Below are 16,141 nucleotides of genomic sequence, written 5' to 3' on the forward strand. Positions count from 1 at the left end.
CAAATCAGAATAAATCCTACATTTTTCCCCCAAAAGTATCATTGAATTAGGGTATTATAGGGTGTCCAGGGAGGGGTAGTACAACAGGCAAAGGGGCTTGTTTTGTCCATTCAGGGCAGGTCACTCATTTTTGGCTCCCACAAGACACTCAACTCTCACCTGTGTCTCCAATTACCTGCTTGCGCGCAACAGTGGCCACGGCTTTGACAGGTGGGTTACGCTAGGTGGGAGAGCCAGCAGACCTCAGCCTTGTGAGATAGCAACATGCCTGGCCTTGTATGCGAACTTATCTCCAGCAGGCCGGATAGATGAGATCTAATGACCAGGAAGGCGGTTCTGCAACATTGAGTGGAGAGCCAGGGGCATGGTCAAGCGAAGAAGTAGTCATGGTTATCCACTGCAACTATGGAACACCCCAGATATGATGAGGAATAGTACCACGGGACACAGACTTCTGAGGTCAAGAGTGGAACTGCCCCAGGCCAACAGCTTTTCCACGTTTAAAAACTCTCCAGCACTGGATTCTTCACCATCATCTTTGAATCACTTACCCCAATCTCAATTCTGACCAAGAAATCACAAGTGTGCTTGCTCCAAGGGCCGCATGCGAGATGACATGGCTTGGCAGAGTTTACCCTGCATTGGGTTAGTTGTGATCCAATATCTAAAATAAATAACATTGCATTTGCATGCTATGTAGCAGCAGAGACAGTACGGTGCCAAATTTATAAGAGATATTTCAGTTTCTTGACTGACATATTCAAAGGCTCAGAGACAAAAAGCAATGCAGTACAACTTGTACTCCTTTGATTTTCTAACGGTATTATTGCATGAAGATCACTTTGCCCCTCTTTGATTCAAGGTACAACTCGTTGTCTACTGGGAAGGCCAATTACGATTGACTGCTCCTGATTGTCATTACCACACGAACTCCTTTGCTCAAAAATTGTCGCCATCAATATGTCCAGCATCTGTGGGAAATAAGCCTCAAAATGTAACCATCCTCAACGTAGCAAGTTCCTCATGACTGGCCGTGACTGTTGCAAAGTCAGCCAACTCCATCATGGGCACTAGCCTCCCCAGCATCGAAGACACCTTCAGAAGGCAATGCCTCGAAAAGGACCCCCATCAGATTGCCCCTCTGCCATCAGATTTCTAAAAGAGCAATGAAACCTCACTGTTTCTGTTCTCTTTTGCAATAAATTTTTAATTGTAATGCATAAAAATACTATGAATTACAATGTAATGCTGCTTATAAGACATAGGAGCAGAATGAGGCCATTCAGCTCATCAAGTCTGCTCTGCCATTCTACCATGGTTGATCCTAGATCCCACTCAACCTCATACACCTGCCTTCTTGTTATATCCTTTGATGCCCTGACCAATCAGGAAATTATCAACTTCCACCTTAAATACACCCACAGGCTTGGCCTCCACCACAGTATGTGGCAGAGCATTCCACAGATTCACTACTCTTGCTAATAAATAAATTCTCCTTACCCCGTTTAAAAGGTTGCCCCTCAATTTTGAGGCTGTGCCCTCAAGTTCTGGACCATCTCACCATAGGAAACATCTCTCCACATCCACCTTATCTAGTCCTTTCAGCATTTGCTAGGTTTCAATGAGATCCCCCCGCATTCTTCTAAATTCCAGTAAGTACAGGCCCAAAGCAGCCCAAAGCTCCTCATGTGTTAACCCCTTCTTTCCTGGTATCATCTTTGTGAACCTCCTCTGGACTCTTTCCAATGAGAACACACACCTTGAGATATGGGGCCCAAAACTGTTGACAATACTCCAAGTGCAGCCTGACTAGTGTCTTATAAAGCCTCAGCATCATCCCCTTGCTTTTATATTCTATTCTATTCTCCTCCTAATAAATTGGATTATGAGGACACTCAGTCCTCTTTTATCGCCATTTAGAAATGCATGCATGCATTAAGAAATGATACAATGTTCCTCCAGAGTGATATCACAAAAAAAAACAAGACAAACCAAAGACTACATAATCATAACATATAGTTACAGCAGTGCAAAGCAATACCATAATTTGACAAAGAGCAGACCATGGGAAATGTAAAAAAATGTCTCAAAGTTCCAATCGACTCCCGATAGCCCCCGATAGCAGGCGGCAGAAGGGAGAAACTCACTCTGCCATAAACCTCCAGGCACCGACAATCGCCAACATTGCATTCGCCTTCTTTATCACTGACGCAACCTGTAAATTAACCTCCTGGGAGTCTTGCACAAAGACTCCCAATTCCCTCTGCACCTCCGATGTTGGAACCACCTCCCCATTTAGATATTAGTCTGCACTATTGTTCCTTTTACCAAACTGCATTAGCATACATTTCCCACCTGTATGGCAACACTGCCATAAAACAACAAATTTCACAACATGTTAGTGATATTAAATCGGATTCTGGTGTCCTTTAAGGAAGATTTTTCTCCTATCGTCCTACATCTTTGCTCCCAAATGGTCAGTGTGCTGTTTCTTCTGCTCTAGTGCTGAGACAGGGGTACCTGCTATAGCTTATCCAAGCTCTCAGGAAAATAAGCCTGTGTATGTTCCCAGGTCAGAGGTTACAATTACATTCAGCTGGCACTAACAGACATGTGAATGCCTTGTGCTAGACTTCTCAAAAATGCACTCTACCCGATGTCAGTCACTCCAAAAATAAAGATCCATTGAGTGAAAACTAAACATTCCCTCAAAGTTTTTATTTTTTTTAAAACACATGTTGCTTCTTAGTCAGCTGAATATCTACTAACTTATTATCCACAAAACCAATGACACAAGACAGGAACAGGTGCTTCAGCCCATCTAGTCTATGCTGAACTATCAATCTGCCTAGACCAGATCTATATATATATACCCTTCCCATCCATGTACCTATCCAAATTGCTCTGAAATGTTGAAATCGAACCCACACCCACCCCTTCCACTGGCAGACCGTCCCACACTCACCACTCTCTGTGATGAAGTTTCTGCTCATGTTCTCCTTCCACATTTCACCCTTAACCCATTACCCCCAGTTCTATTCTCACCACACTCCAGTGGAAAAAGGCTGCTTTCATTTACCCCCTCTATACCTCTCAATTAACAACACATCTCCCCTCATTCTTCTACGCTCTAGGGAATAAAGTCTTAATCTATTCAATCTTTCTCTACAAATCAGATCCTCAAGTCCTGGCAACATCCTTGTAAGAAGCTACCCATCTATATAATCTCATTTACCAGCATTTGGTCCATTGCTTACGATCTTGACAATTCAAGTGTTTCTCTTAATTATTGTTACGAGCATATCCGTTTCAGTCACCAACTCAAATCCGGATTCTAACTAATCTCTCAGTGAGAGGTACCATTCAATTTGGTACACCTCTATCAGCAGAATCCTTCCCCCAAACCTCCTCAGCTTCATGACATGCAGAGAGATTAATCTCCTCTGCACACTCGTCAATAAAGTTACAGCCTTGTTATAGTTTAGTGACAGAAATGGCACACGGTATTCCAGATTTTTCCAATTCAAAGTTAAACATAATGTTTATATTATTACAATCAATGTCCAGCTGATGAAGACAAGAAACCCACGGGCCTTTCTCATCATCTCTGTCTCTCTGCACTGTCATCCTTCTTACTGCATGTTCCAGTAAGGAGGATGAGGCAACCATGGTTGGCAAGGGAAGTCAAAGACAACATAAAAGCAAGAGAATATATTATAGCAAGCATTAGTGGAAAACATAGAAACAGAGAGAACCTACAGCACAGTACAGGCCCTTCAGCCCACAAAGCTGTGCCAAACATGTCCTTACCTCAGAACTACCCTGGGCTTACCCATAGCCCTCTAATTTTTCTAAGCTCCATGTACCCATCCAGGAGTCTCTTAAAAGACCATATCGTTTCCGCCTCCACTACTGCCACCAGCAGCCCATTCCACGCATTCACCACTCTCTGCATAAAAAACTTACTCCTTACATCTCCTCTGTACCTACTTCAAAGCACCTTAAAACTATGCCCTCGAGTGCTAGCCATTTCAGCCCTGGGAAAAAGCCTCTGACTATCCACACGATCAATGCCTCTCATCTTACGTCACTCCAATGAGAAAAGGCTGAGTTCACTCAACATATTCTCACAAGGCATGCTCCCCAATCCAGGCAACATCCTTGTAAATCTCCTCTGCACCATTTCTATGGTTTCCACATCCTTCCTGTAGTGAGGCAACCGGAATTGAGCACAGTACTCCAAGTGGGGTCTGACCAGGGTCCTATATAGCTCCAAAATTACCCCTCGGCTCTTAAACTCAATCCCACAATTGATGAAAGCCAATGCACTGTATGCCTCCTTAACCACAAATTAGAGGATTGGGAAAGTTTTAAAAACACAACACAAGACAACTAAAAAAGCCATAAGGAGAAAAAAGCTGAAACGTTAAGGAGTCTACTGAAGAATTTAGATTGGGAGAATGGGCAAAGAAATGGCAGATGGAATACATAGAGAAATGCATCAACCTCTGGCTTAAATGTACATTAAGACTTGGCCTCCACAGTAACCTGTGCAACCAATTCCACAGGTTCACCACTCTCTGGCTGAAGAAATTCCTCATCTCTTTTCTTAAAGTACACCCCTCTATTCTGAAGCTGTGTCCTCTGGTCATAGAATTGAGGGATATCCATTTGGAAAAGGGAAGATTAAAGATTTATTTAGCTAGCGGGTGGTGAATCTGTGGAATTCTTTAGCACAGAAAGCTCTGCATACCAAGTCACTGGGTATATTTAAGGCAGAGGTTGAACGGTTCTTGATAAGCCAGGGTATCAAAGGTTATCGGAAGAAGGTAGGAGAGTGGGGCTGAGAGGGATAATAAATCGACCATGATGGAATGGCACAGCAGACTTGATAGGCCAGATGGTCCAACTCTGCTCATTTGTCTTATTTTTCTTGCGCCTTATGGTCTAAGAAGAAGAATAGCCCTTAACTCGGCAGTGGAGTTATCGGGGCACCGTCATGACAGTGTTTCCATAGCAAGCTATTCTTGTTTTTACGAGGCCGAGTTGCTAGCTTGATGCTCAACACGACTTGGATTCGAACTCGGGAACCTTCGCTCCAGAGTCCGGCACTGATATTATTGTGCCACCAAGCGGGACACTTATGGTCTAAGGATGAACAAATATGGCAAGGTACAGGAACCTTGAATTGAGGGAGATAGTAATTTTAGTCACGGATGAAAAGGAAGCATACTTAAGGCTTAGGAAGCTAAAACAAAATAGAGCCTTTGAGAATCATAAAGCTAGAAAAAAACTCAAGGGAATTAGGAGAGCCAGGAAGGTCCATGAAAAGTCCTTTGCCTGTAGGATTTTTTAAGAATCCCAAGGAATTGTATACATCCATTAAGAGCAAGCGAACAAAGTAGAGAGAAGGCAGAACAAGGTTCAAGGAGGAAGCATTGTTTTGAGGCAGAGGACATAGGCAAGGTTCTCAATGAGTATTGGGAAATCAAATGTAAAGAGACAGATAAAGGAAATGTTTCTGATATAGAGTTAAGAGTAATGTTGTCAAGTTGACTGTCATTTTAATACCCAGCAGACACATCTGTGAATTGAGTACAGGGGAGAAAAAAAAAACAGGTTACCCAGGTTAGTCAAGTTCATTACTAAATCACCAGGGGTATAATATGCCAAGATGGAAGGTGGCATATTATGCTTCAAATCATGTTGGTACAAGAGGTCAGAGTAGGACCAAGAATGAAAGAGGGAGGTAACTGGATGCTCGGGGTTACCCTTGTGGAAAGGGAGGCAAAGGGGTCTCTAATTTGAAATATTGACCATTTCCCTTTCCACAGATACAGCCTAACCCACTGACTATTTTCCAGTATTTTCTGATTGTTTTCAACTGATGCATTGTGCAAAGTGGTCACCCAATCAGCAGTGGATTTCTTGTGTCGATGAACACCCTCATGGGCACTGAATGTAATAGTAAATGAAGGGCAAGTCAATTGCTGTTTCACCTGAAAGAGATGAATTGGGCAAGTACTGCACACTCTGCAAATGTTATAGGAAGGAGAGGCTGGTGGAGAAATGAGGATTATGGAATCGTAGGAGGAATGGTCCCTTTAGAATGCTCGAAGAGGAAGGTGAAGATGCGTCTACTGGTATAATCCTGTTGAAGGCGTTAGAATTATGAATGATCTATTGGAGTGAAGCAAATTATTGGATTGGCATACTCAACCACGTTTACTCCATTTCCTACATCCGCTCTTCTCCCATTCAAAGGAAATGCAGGGCTCTTCCTGCCCTTTCCTGCACCCCAGCTAGTCCCACATTCAATGGATCATTACCCCATAATTGGTACCATCTTCAATGAAACCTCCAGACTCCTTCCCACGCTCTCTTAGCATTCTGAACAGACCACTTTCTCCACAACTCCCGGGGGTTTGGTTAAATCCCCAACCACTCCATTTCCCACAGCACGATCATGTGCAACCACAGCATATCAACACCTAGCATTTCACTTTTTCACTCCCAGCCGTTTTCTCAACATTAGAGGAACTAAACATGAATTACGTGAATGCTTTCAAAACTCCTCTATTCAGTCCCCAAGGGCAATCGTGACTTTCTAATTGTCGGTGACAAATTTATCCACCACCTTCTCATTTTGACCTTCATCCACTGATTTCCTGCACTATCCTAATGAAGCACAATGCAGGCAAGAAATCAGATTCAAGTTTATTGCCATCTGATTGTACATATATACAACCAAACGAAACACATTTCACAAACAGTACAAAAAACAATACCACAAATAAGTTAACAGATACAATTGAAAATGCATGTAGCACGCAGCACAAATAAACAGCAAACACTCAACAGTACCGTAAATGGTAAACAGCTCGCTGTCCTAGTGACAAGACCTCGGTGGAGGCAGGGCATTCATTTACCTCACAGCCTGAGGTAAGAAACTGTCACCCATTCTGGCAGTAGTCCTAATGCTCCTGTATCTCCTCCCTGATCAAAAAGATAGTAGAGTAGACACCGGTGACACACCCCCTCTCAGTGGTTTTTATCATCTTGTGATCAATTGCACCTCACTGCTTTCTGTCCAAAAAAGCTGTGACCTTCAGGACTCTACACCATTCAATAATTTCCACTCTGATTCAAGGCTACTGAGCTGTAAGTAATTGCTCTCTCTCCAATGATGCGACCTGACCTGCATAACATCTTTAGCATGTTCTGCATTTACTGGAAGAGTCACAATGGGTTACTTCAGTTCTGTTGGTATCGCAATGCCACACTTGGGTCATTGTACATGAGCCACAACTGAAGATTTTATGAGTGCGATGACAGCTCACCAGATTAATTCCTAGCTCAGGGTAACACACTCAAAACGTTGGAGGAACTCAGCAGGTCAGGCAGCATCGATGGAGAGGAATGCAAAGACCACATTTCAGACCAAGCCCCATCATCGGAACAGGGTTTCGTCCTACGGAGGGGAGATCAAGTGTGCAAACACTTTCTGTGTTGTCAGCAGAAGAACAAATTACGATAACATTGAAAAACAAGCTTTTATTTTTATTTAGCGATACAGCACGGTATAGGCACTTCTGACCCAACGAGCCCATTCTGCCCAATTAACTTACTAGCCCGTATGTCTTTGGAACATGGGAAGGAACAGAAGCACCCAGAGAAACTCACATGCTCACAGGGAGAACGTACAAACTCCTCACAAACAGCGGTGGAATTAAACCCAGGTCACTGGTTCTCTAATAGCCAAAGTCATGGAGCCACCATTTAAAAAAATAAACACGTACATGAAGTTTCTTCTGACAGGGGCAGGCTTTCAACATAGTCAGCAATTCAGAGTAGGGATAAGGAGAAGATTCTTCAGCTTCTCCATAGATTTCTCTGCCCGAGGGCACCAGAGGCACAGTAAGCATATACATTTACACAAGGAATTTTGGTTACTACTTGCAAACAAGGAAAATGGATATTGTACAGTAAGATGAAGCATAGGAACAATATCAGATGTGTTCCTACAGAATTGGTAGAGCAGTAACAAGTGGTTGAATTTGTGTTCTGTTTATGTTTCTGTTTATTAGCAGCATGGACAAGAATTCCATGTGGACCTTTAGGAGTTTTTACAACTCTGTTACAACCAAGAAATTGAGATCGCTAATGTCTTCAGACAGTAAGATTTAGGAACAGAACAAGGCCATTTGGCCCATTGAGTACACTCTGGCATTTCATTATGGCTGCTCCATTTCCCCTCTCAGCCCCAACCTCCTGTCTTCTTCCTGCATCCTTTCCTGCCCTGACTAATCAAGAATCTATCAACCTCTGCTTAAATATACCGTACGACTTGGCATCCACAGCTGCCTGACGAATTCCACAGGTTTACTACTCTGTGACTAAAGAAACTTCTCATCTTCGTTCTAAAAGGAGACCCTTCTATTCTGAGGCTGTGTCCTGTGGTCTTGGGCTCGCTCACCATTGTGAAAACCCCCACAGAATTAAGGACAATTGTGGTAAACCATATACATGTTGTAACCGGGTTAACTGTCTGGACACGCCCCTCTGCTGACTGCCCCTGTGGCTCCTCCCACAGAGTCCTGTATAAAGGTGTTTTGCCTTGCCCCTCCCCCTCAGTCAGGGGGCAGACACTCACCGTGGAGGTCGTATTGTACAGCGAATAAAAGCCTTTCAGTATTATACCAAACCTCAGTCTTTTGGAGTTATTCAAGGTGCTTCAACAATAACATCCAATGACCTGTTGATTTTCAAGCTTTGCACCACAACACAAGTGGAGTGAACAGCTTCGTCAATCTTAACTGTGCTGCCACAAGTCTTGGCCTGACAAAATGATTAGAAACCGACATGCTCCAGCTGCTCTCCTGGTTTCACTCGTTCCAAACACCAGCAAAGAGACAAGTAAACAAATAGAAATTCAGATAATGAAATCAGTGTCAGGAAAGGCTGCTAGCCAGCAAGAACAAACATAAACAGCTTTACTTCTGACAGCAATAATCTAATTTAAGAGCATTATGTATTGATGAAAACATTAGGTAAAATTTTCACAAACAAGAACAAACAAAAAAAAACAAGATAGCAAGCCATTACACATCAGTATTGTTTACTGAAAGAAAGAAATCAGGAATGATGAATAAACCAAGAACTGACAATTCTTATTCACCAACTGGGACTAGATCAGGTCAATCGTTCGTTTAATCTCAGGTAATCCAGCAGTAACAATTTGCAAATGATTGCATCAATGCCAGATTGACAGCAATTCCTGTCAGCAGTCAGTAGCTGGAGATCCCACTTAAATATTGTGCTTTTAATCTCCAGCTGCACACCACAAGAATGTTCAATTTCTCTGTCAAGGACATTGTTTTTTAGTAATCAATGAGCATGAGTTATTGGATATCCTCATGCACTGAAATAATTTTTTAAAATAATCCAAACTTGGCTCAGTGATTTACACTTCCTTCATTCTGAAAATTGTGGGTTGAAGCATTACTCCAGGACTGACCACATGATCTGGACAACTAATCGGCAGTCACAGATTGCTACTGCAAAGTCATTTTTCAACTCTTGACTTAAACCAAAGAGCCCACTTTCTCAACTGTTTAAAAAAAAGTCCTACAATACTAAAAATAAGCAAAAAAGCAGCATTTCAACAAGCAATTATTCAAGATTCATTCATAAATTCTACCAACATTCCCCCTTCAGGGAATTGTGGTAATTATGTAGCACATGACAGAACTAGCACAATAGCATATATATTACGAAGAGTGGACTATTTCACCTCTCAAGTTTACTCTGCCATTTAATAATTTTATGGTTGATCGGATTGTAACCTCCATGCAGCATTTCTGTCCGCTATTATCTCAGTGAAACTTATTTCACACTGATGCTCAAAGTAACTCTGAGAAATTGATTACTGAAGTTACAATTTATAATCCAATTCCGTGCTAAAATCTTGGGCTAGGTTTTGCACATACTATTTAAACCAGACATTCAGAGCAAAAAACACTAACTGTTGAAGGAAATCAGCACATCAGGTAATACCTGGAAGGATGGATCAATATTCCAGTGATCCATTACCCCTAATCTTTATTTCCCAGCTCTGTCTAGGTTCACCAATCATGTACCGGCTCATGTCTTGGCCCTTTTGAGTCGCTACTCTTCCACCACACAGCTGTAACGCATGGTCTCGACTAAAATACCAACCATCCCTCTGCCTCTGTAGACGCTATCTGACCTGTTGGGTTCCTACAAGCCTTTGTATTTTGCTGTAGATTCCAGTTTCTTGTATATCTACTGTACATTTAGATGCATTTGAAACAGCGATATATAGAGATGGGAATTCCATGAGCTTAGGGCCTTGTCAACTGAGGCTACAGTTATCAATGTTTCAATGATTTTGTTTACAGAGATCAGGAGGAGCCCTTAAAAGGTTCAAAGGAAGTTATAGATCTTGTGATAGTGTCAGAGACAAATGATCCTTTCCTGGAAATAATGAATTTGGTTTTACACAGTGCATTCTGCAACCATAAAATGTTCCAAGCAAGACACACTCACTTTTGAAAAGTTCATTCTTGCATGGAAATACAGCGTTCGTTTTGTACTTTGCATACTCCAAGAAACATTTAATAGGGTAGAATAAAAAGCTTGCTATATATATTAAAAACCACAAGATCCTATGTATCCTCAATAAGTTCATAACAGATTCTGAGGATGTCATTTTTCCAACTCAACCCGTGTTTCTAGATTTCATTTAATTATCAAGGTCTATCGGTCTCAGCTTGAATAAACTCAACTAAACTTCAGTATCACTTTTGGATAGAAAATTTCCAAGATTTATAAAATGAGTGAAACAATCCACCTTTATCATAATTTTTTTTAGCATGAGCACACCTCTGCCCTTCTAATCTGCCCTACCATTAAGTAATAAGACCATAAGATATAGGAGCAGAATTAGATCATTTGACCCACTGAATCTGCTCCACTATTTCATCATAGCTGATCCAGTTTTCTTCTCAGCCCCAAATCCCTTCATGCCCTGACCAATCAAGAATCTATCAACTTCTGATGCAGGTCTTCCCCAGGTTACAACAGAATTCCACCCAAGAACTGTTCACAACACAAAAGTTTAGATATTGGAGGTGCAGCCACCGAAGAATATACTTAATTAAAATACATAGGCTAACCTAGGGCAGCGTGTAGTTATGGCAGGGCATTTACCTCAACCATTCAAATTTTTCTTGAGATACAATGACATTGTGTTGTAGGAAAGCAATTGTCGACACTCAATAATATCTGTATTCTGCACAGAATGAAAGACTAATTTGTTTCATTCATGGTACGGAGATCATAAGTGCTTTTATCCCAACCAGGTATGAAACACAATGTTTGATTCCTACTGCCCCACGTCCATCCTACTGTTCTCCCAAACCCTCCTCATATGTTTAAGCTGTCCACAACTTGAGAAGAACCTATAATCACACATGACATGATAGCAATCTCACTTCCACATACGTGCTCAAGGAACAAAAGGCCAATCAGCTATTCAGTGTCATTCAAAGTTACGACTAATCCAACCTCGGCCTCAACACCACTTTCCTTCACCATCTGTAAAATCCTGGGGAAAAGAATTCGAAAGATTCAGAACCCTCAAAATAAACTATTCCTCAACTCTGTCTTAAACAAGTTTCAGAATAAGGCTCAGTTATGCACCCAGTCCCAGACAACCCAATTGCCCTTTGCAATGTCTATGAACTCCGACAAGATTCCCCCTGAAACATGTACATGCTTCCCCTTTCAGTGTTTTGAACAGATTGCTCTTCGTGGCCCAATGGTGCTCTTATGTCCTCATTTCCACTCATCTTATGGATAGGTGCTGTCCCTCCTGCAATAGCCATCCTTTCAGTCTTCCCTTTCCATCATCCAAAGACCCAAACAGTCTTTCTAAATGAAGCAGAGACTCGATCATGTTTCTTCGGATCTAATGCACTACATTTGGTGATCACATTGTTTCCTTCAGTGAAGCACATTTTCAATAATTTCATCGCTGAGCCCCTGCAGCCAGTCCCAAGAGTGACCCAGGAGTTTCAGTTGACTGCCATTTTAATTTGCCATCCCACCCGGAAATGAGTCTACAGTCTGAAACAATACACAAGGCCCATTACAAGTTTGGGGAAACAGTCTCTCGTAACCCACCAACGAACGCTGCAACCTTCTGAATTCAGGCAACTTCTTGGTCTCTAGATTTCTCCCTCTTGTCAGAATGGGAAAATCCTCTAGCTATGATACTAGTCCAGATTTTTTTCTCTATAATACACTGTTTAGCACTACATTTTACAATTCATACATTTGTTTTTTCTCTATCAAAGCTATTTCACTCTACCAGATATTCTTTTTGTGTTCTATACATCTCTACAGTTTGATATAAAGTTCTTTGCTCCCCTTCCAGTTCTGATGAAGAGTCCTTGACTTGAGATGTGAAGTCCGTTTCTCTTCCCACAGATGCTGACGCTGAGAATTTCAACATTACTTTTATTTCAGGTTTTCAGCATCTGCAGGTATTTTTTTCATTTCTGAATGAGGTACACAGGACAGAACAAGCCCTTCCAGCCCGACGGGCTGCACCACCCAGAAACTTGCCTGTTTTTTAAACACTAGCCTCGACACAGGACAATTTTCAACGACAAATTAACCTGCTGACTGATACCTCTTTGGACTGTGGAAGGAAACTGGAGCACCTGGAGGAAACCCACGTAGCTCATGGGGCGAGCATACAGACAGTATTGGAATGGAAGCTGTAACAGCAGCGCACTGACCACCATGCCACCATGGTGCCCAGTGTTAGCTCCTCTAGTCTTATACTTCTTGCAGCAAGTGGCAATATTCCACTGGCCTTCTAATACTTCCACCACCTGCCAGCTAATATTTTGTTTCAAATAACAGGCCATCCAGATACTTTTGTACCTCAATATTTCCTAGTCTTGCTCTTATTAAAGTATAATTGCTTTTTCATTCTCAGGGATACCTCATTTTCTTGCATTGAGCTCCACCTGCCAACGGCTTGCATACTTAATAACTTTATATCCAATCACGACTTCCCAACTTTTTGTATCAGCAACAAATTTGACAACAATCAAGTTCTTTACCCATGTCATTCAAATAGATTGCAGATGTTGAGATAGCACCTTTTTTTTAAAAAAAAAGCTGCAATCTCAATTTTCCCACAAGGAAATAGCCTCATCACATACACGTGGACTCGCAAGTGTTAAGAGGTCACTAGGAGGCAGATCTATAGCTGGAATGTATGCATGTTTATTCAAGATTCACCGCCCTTGGGCAGATCCCTCTGCAAATATCCTGCCAGCCCTTTGTAGTAACTTACATAATTCAATCAGATCATCCGAGCTCAATGGTGAGTGGAAAAGCCTTCTAATCGCTGTCAAGCCTCGTAACAGAACCCAGTGGATTTATTATTGCGTCTCCTCTAATGTCACCCCCTCCACCTCAAAACTCACTTTCCTCCTACCACTGCAAAACAACAAACTTGGATACTTTCATCAACACAAAACTGTGAGCAGCTGACACCCAGTTGGAACACCCATTGTCTAACAGTGTTTTGCCTGATGTTAAAACTCAGCCCATTACCCCCCCACACACACACAATTTTATCAACAATGCATAAATGAATGAATAGGCGGGCGAAGACAACTTGAAAGAACGTGATAAGAGTATAATTTATAGCAATTGGCAATCGGAGCGCAGCGTTAAATCAAAACTTCCACAATAGACCACAGAAGACTTGCTTCAATCTGCCTCTTTCTGGTGGAAATAAACCGCGATCACAGGTATAGGTCTGTCTCAGCGGCTCCAGTGGCGCAATACCACAGGTTGTGGATTCCTCAAATAACAATAGCATGAAGTTAAACCGCACACGAAAACCTCTCACTTCCCGGAACTCTCGACGTCGGAGAGATTCCAAACAACGAAAAGGGTAGAGGCGAACTCCAACAGGATCGGCCGCCAGGACAGGAGGCAGATCCCGGGCGCGGAAATCGCTCCTCACTCCCAGAGTTTACCGGGGGCCTCGGTTCGGTAGCGATCACTCACCCAGCGGCGGATCACAGCCCCGAGCGAGCGACAGCCCATTGCGCTCTCCGCTCCGATTCTAACCCGCTGAGGTGCGGCGCATGATTCGTCTCCGCCCCCGACGCTCCAGCCACCCCTCCTGAGCAACAAAACGCGCAGCGATTAATGGGCATGTCCCGTACCCTGGAAACCTGATATATCAGTAGGGCGGGGCACGGCCTCCGGTTGCTTTAAATATTTTATTAGCGTTCCCTTGCGATGTTTGCACCAATCAGAGAACCTTTGGCTCCAGAAGTAAAAGACTATAATATTGCATATTGGACAGCAATTTACTGGAGCACCAGATTTATATAAGGCATTCAGTCCTTCAATCAATGCCATTGCTGCTCTTGTCTACCCTTTTATTGGGGCACTGGCTGAAAGTCACTGTCCCATCCGACAGAACCGGCAAAGCCCCTCCCCATACAGTCAACTGATCTGGCGAGTTCTATTCTAATGTCGGAGTTCGATTATAATGACTTCACTGATAGTGAAACAGCGAGAGGACGTGTGGAGTAATCGCCGGGAGAAGCGACGGGAAGAAGGAAATGGTTTTACTCTGCTGAAAAGGATAATTAATGGCGCGTTGTTTCCCAGTTTAGTGGGACACACCGGAATAAGTGCACCCTCCACGGGAGCCCCGATGTCCCCATCTAACCTACAGTTCCTTCTCAAAACTTTTGGTTTCTATTTTAATAATGATGAAGATTGCTATCCACTCCGGTTACTCCCAAAGCAAAATTTGGACCAATGTTCACTTCAACCTGTATGCTCTCGTAGTAGGTGCACACAGTCTACAGTATACTATGTACCACTAATACATACTGATAATTAAAACTTGCGCGTTCTCATGCGTAGTGGTCAAAAGTAAATGACAGATTAATAGTTATATTCATCTGGTCATTTGGAGGAAATTGTGCCATCTTACTTGGCCCTATTTCGTCCGTTGTTCCTGTGCCTGCGTTCTGATACGTTAGTCCTGATGAAGGGTCACGGCCCGAAATGTGGACTGTATCTCTTCCTATAGATGCTGCCTGGCCTGCTGCGTTCACCAGCATTTTTAGTGTGCGTTCTGATACCGCTGTCCAGTAACGTACACACATCAGAGCAATCAGATCTGTCCCTCGTGCAACACCACCCTCCAACAATCAGGGTCCATAACAAAACTCCCAAAAGCACGGGCGCCATTCCCATCGTCTCAGAAGCAATCTTTCAGCAAAGGCAGATATTAATCATGAAATTTGCATTTTCCTTTTAGACCTCAGTCTTGAACTGGAGGTTGGAGGCCCTGGTCCTGGGACAAGGAGGTGGCCTACCCTGGGGTTAGAGGATGATCTGTTTGGGTGAGTGGTTGGGACGGTGGGAAAGGGGGCTTGTTGTTGCTGGTTGTGTTGTTCTGCTGAACGTGGTGGGCATGCTATATTGGTGCCAGATTGTGTGGCCTCCAGCATATTATTGGGTGTGTCGGTAGTTAACGCAAACGGCAGATTTCACTGTATGCTTTGATATACATCTGATAAATAGATCGGGACTCCAAATTAAAGCACAAAACTCATGATCTGCTGGGCAACATTGATATATTGCTCTCATCTCTTCTGCTACCCCCCCCCCCATACTATTCAGTGATTTGCCCACCTACTGTGGGTATCTTCAAGCAGTCAAAAAATATCAGCAATGCAGGCTCTGTAGAATCCCCCAAATCCACTGGAAGGATAAGCAAACCAACATCAGTGTCGTCCACTGGGAAAATATCCCAGCACCGAAGTCCCAATTACATTCAGTTGGCTCTCCTGTGCAAGCCACATCATATGCCCAAACCAGAACCTTGGAAAAAAACACCTGAGTCCCAACAGTGTCCAGAGTGCAGAGGAAGAGATTTGTTTTAACATCACTTTTGGGGAAATATAATATCCCCACTGTGAAGCTGCAACCCAAGACCATTCAGAAATGAAGCATTTGGTGTGGTCTGACAACCCTGAATCTATGCAATAGAGACAGCATAAAT

At 42.8% G+C, this 16,141-nt stretch overlaps 1 protein-coding gene across 8 annotated transcripts in view; it reads right to left on the bottom strand.

Annotated features, from left to right (window-relative positions):
* Positions 1-14,306, bottom strand: part of atp11a (ATPase phospholipid transporting 11A) — a 172,343-nt gene extending 158,037 nt beyond the window's left edge. For 3 of the 8 annotated variants that reach the window (XR_010018007.1, XM_063048311.1, XM_063048310.1), the window contains exon 1: positions 14,119-14,304. Coding sequence is in view for 5 of the 8 variants with exons in the window: in XM_063048311.1 (XP_062904381.1) it covers positions 14,119-14,157 (39 nt within the window). In the remaining 3 variants the exon portion in view is untranslated. Of the gene's footprint in view, positions 1-551; positions 665-13,957; positions 13,977-14,118 lie in introns of those variants that run through there. The other 5 variants (XM_063048313.1, XM_063048312.1, XM_063048314.1 and 2 more) reach the window with 4 other exon arrangements.
* Positions 14,307-16,141: the final 1,835 nt, after the last annotated feature.

The sequence above is a fragment of the Mobula hypostoma genome, chromosome 5 (genome assembly GCF_963921235.1).
Source record: "Mobula hypostoma chromosome 5, sMobHyp1.1, whole genome shotgun sequence".
NCBI classification, from domain to species: domain Eukaryota; kingdom Metazoa; phylum Chordata; class Chondrichthyes; order Myliobatiformes; family Myliobatidae; genus Mobula; species Mobula hypostoma.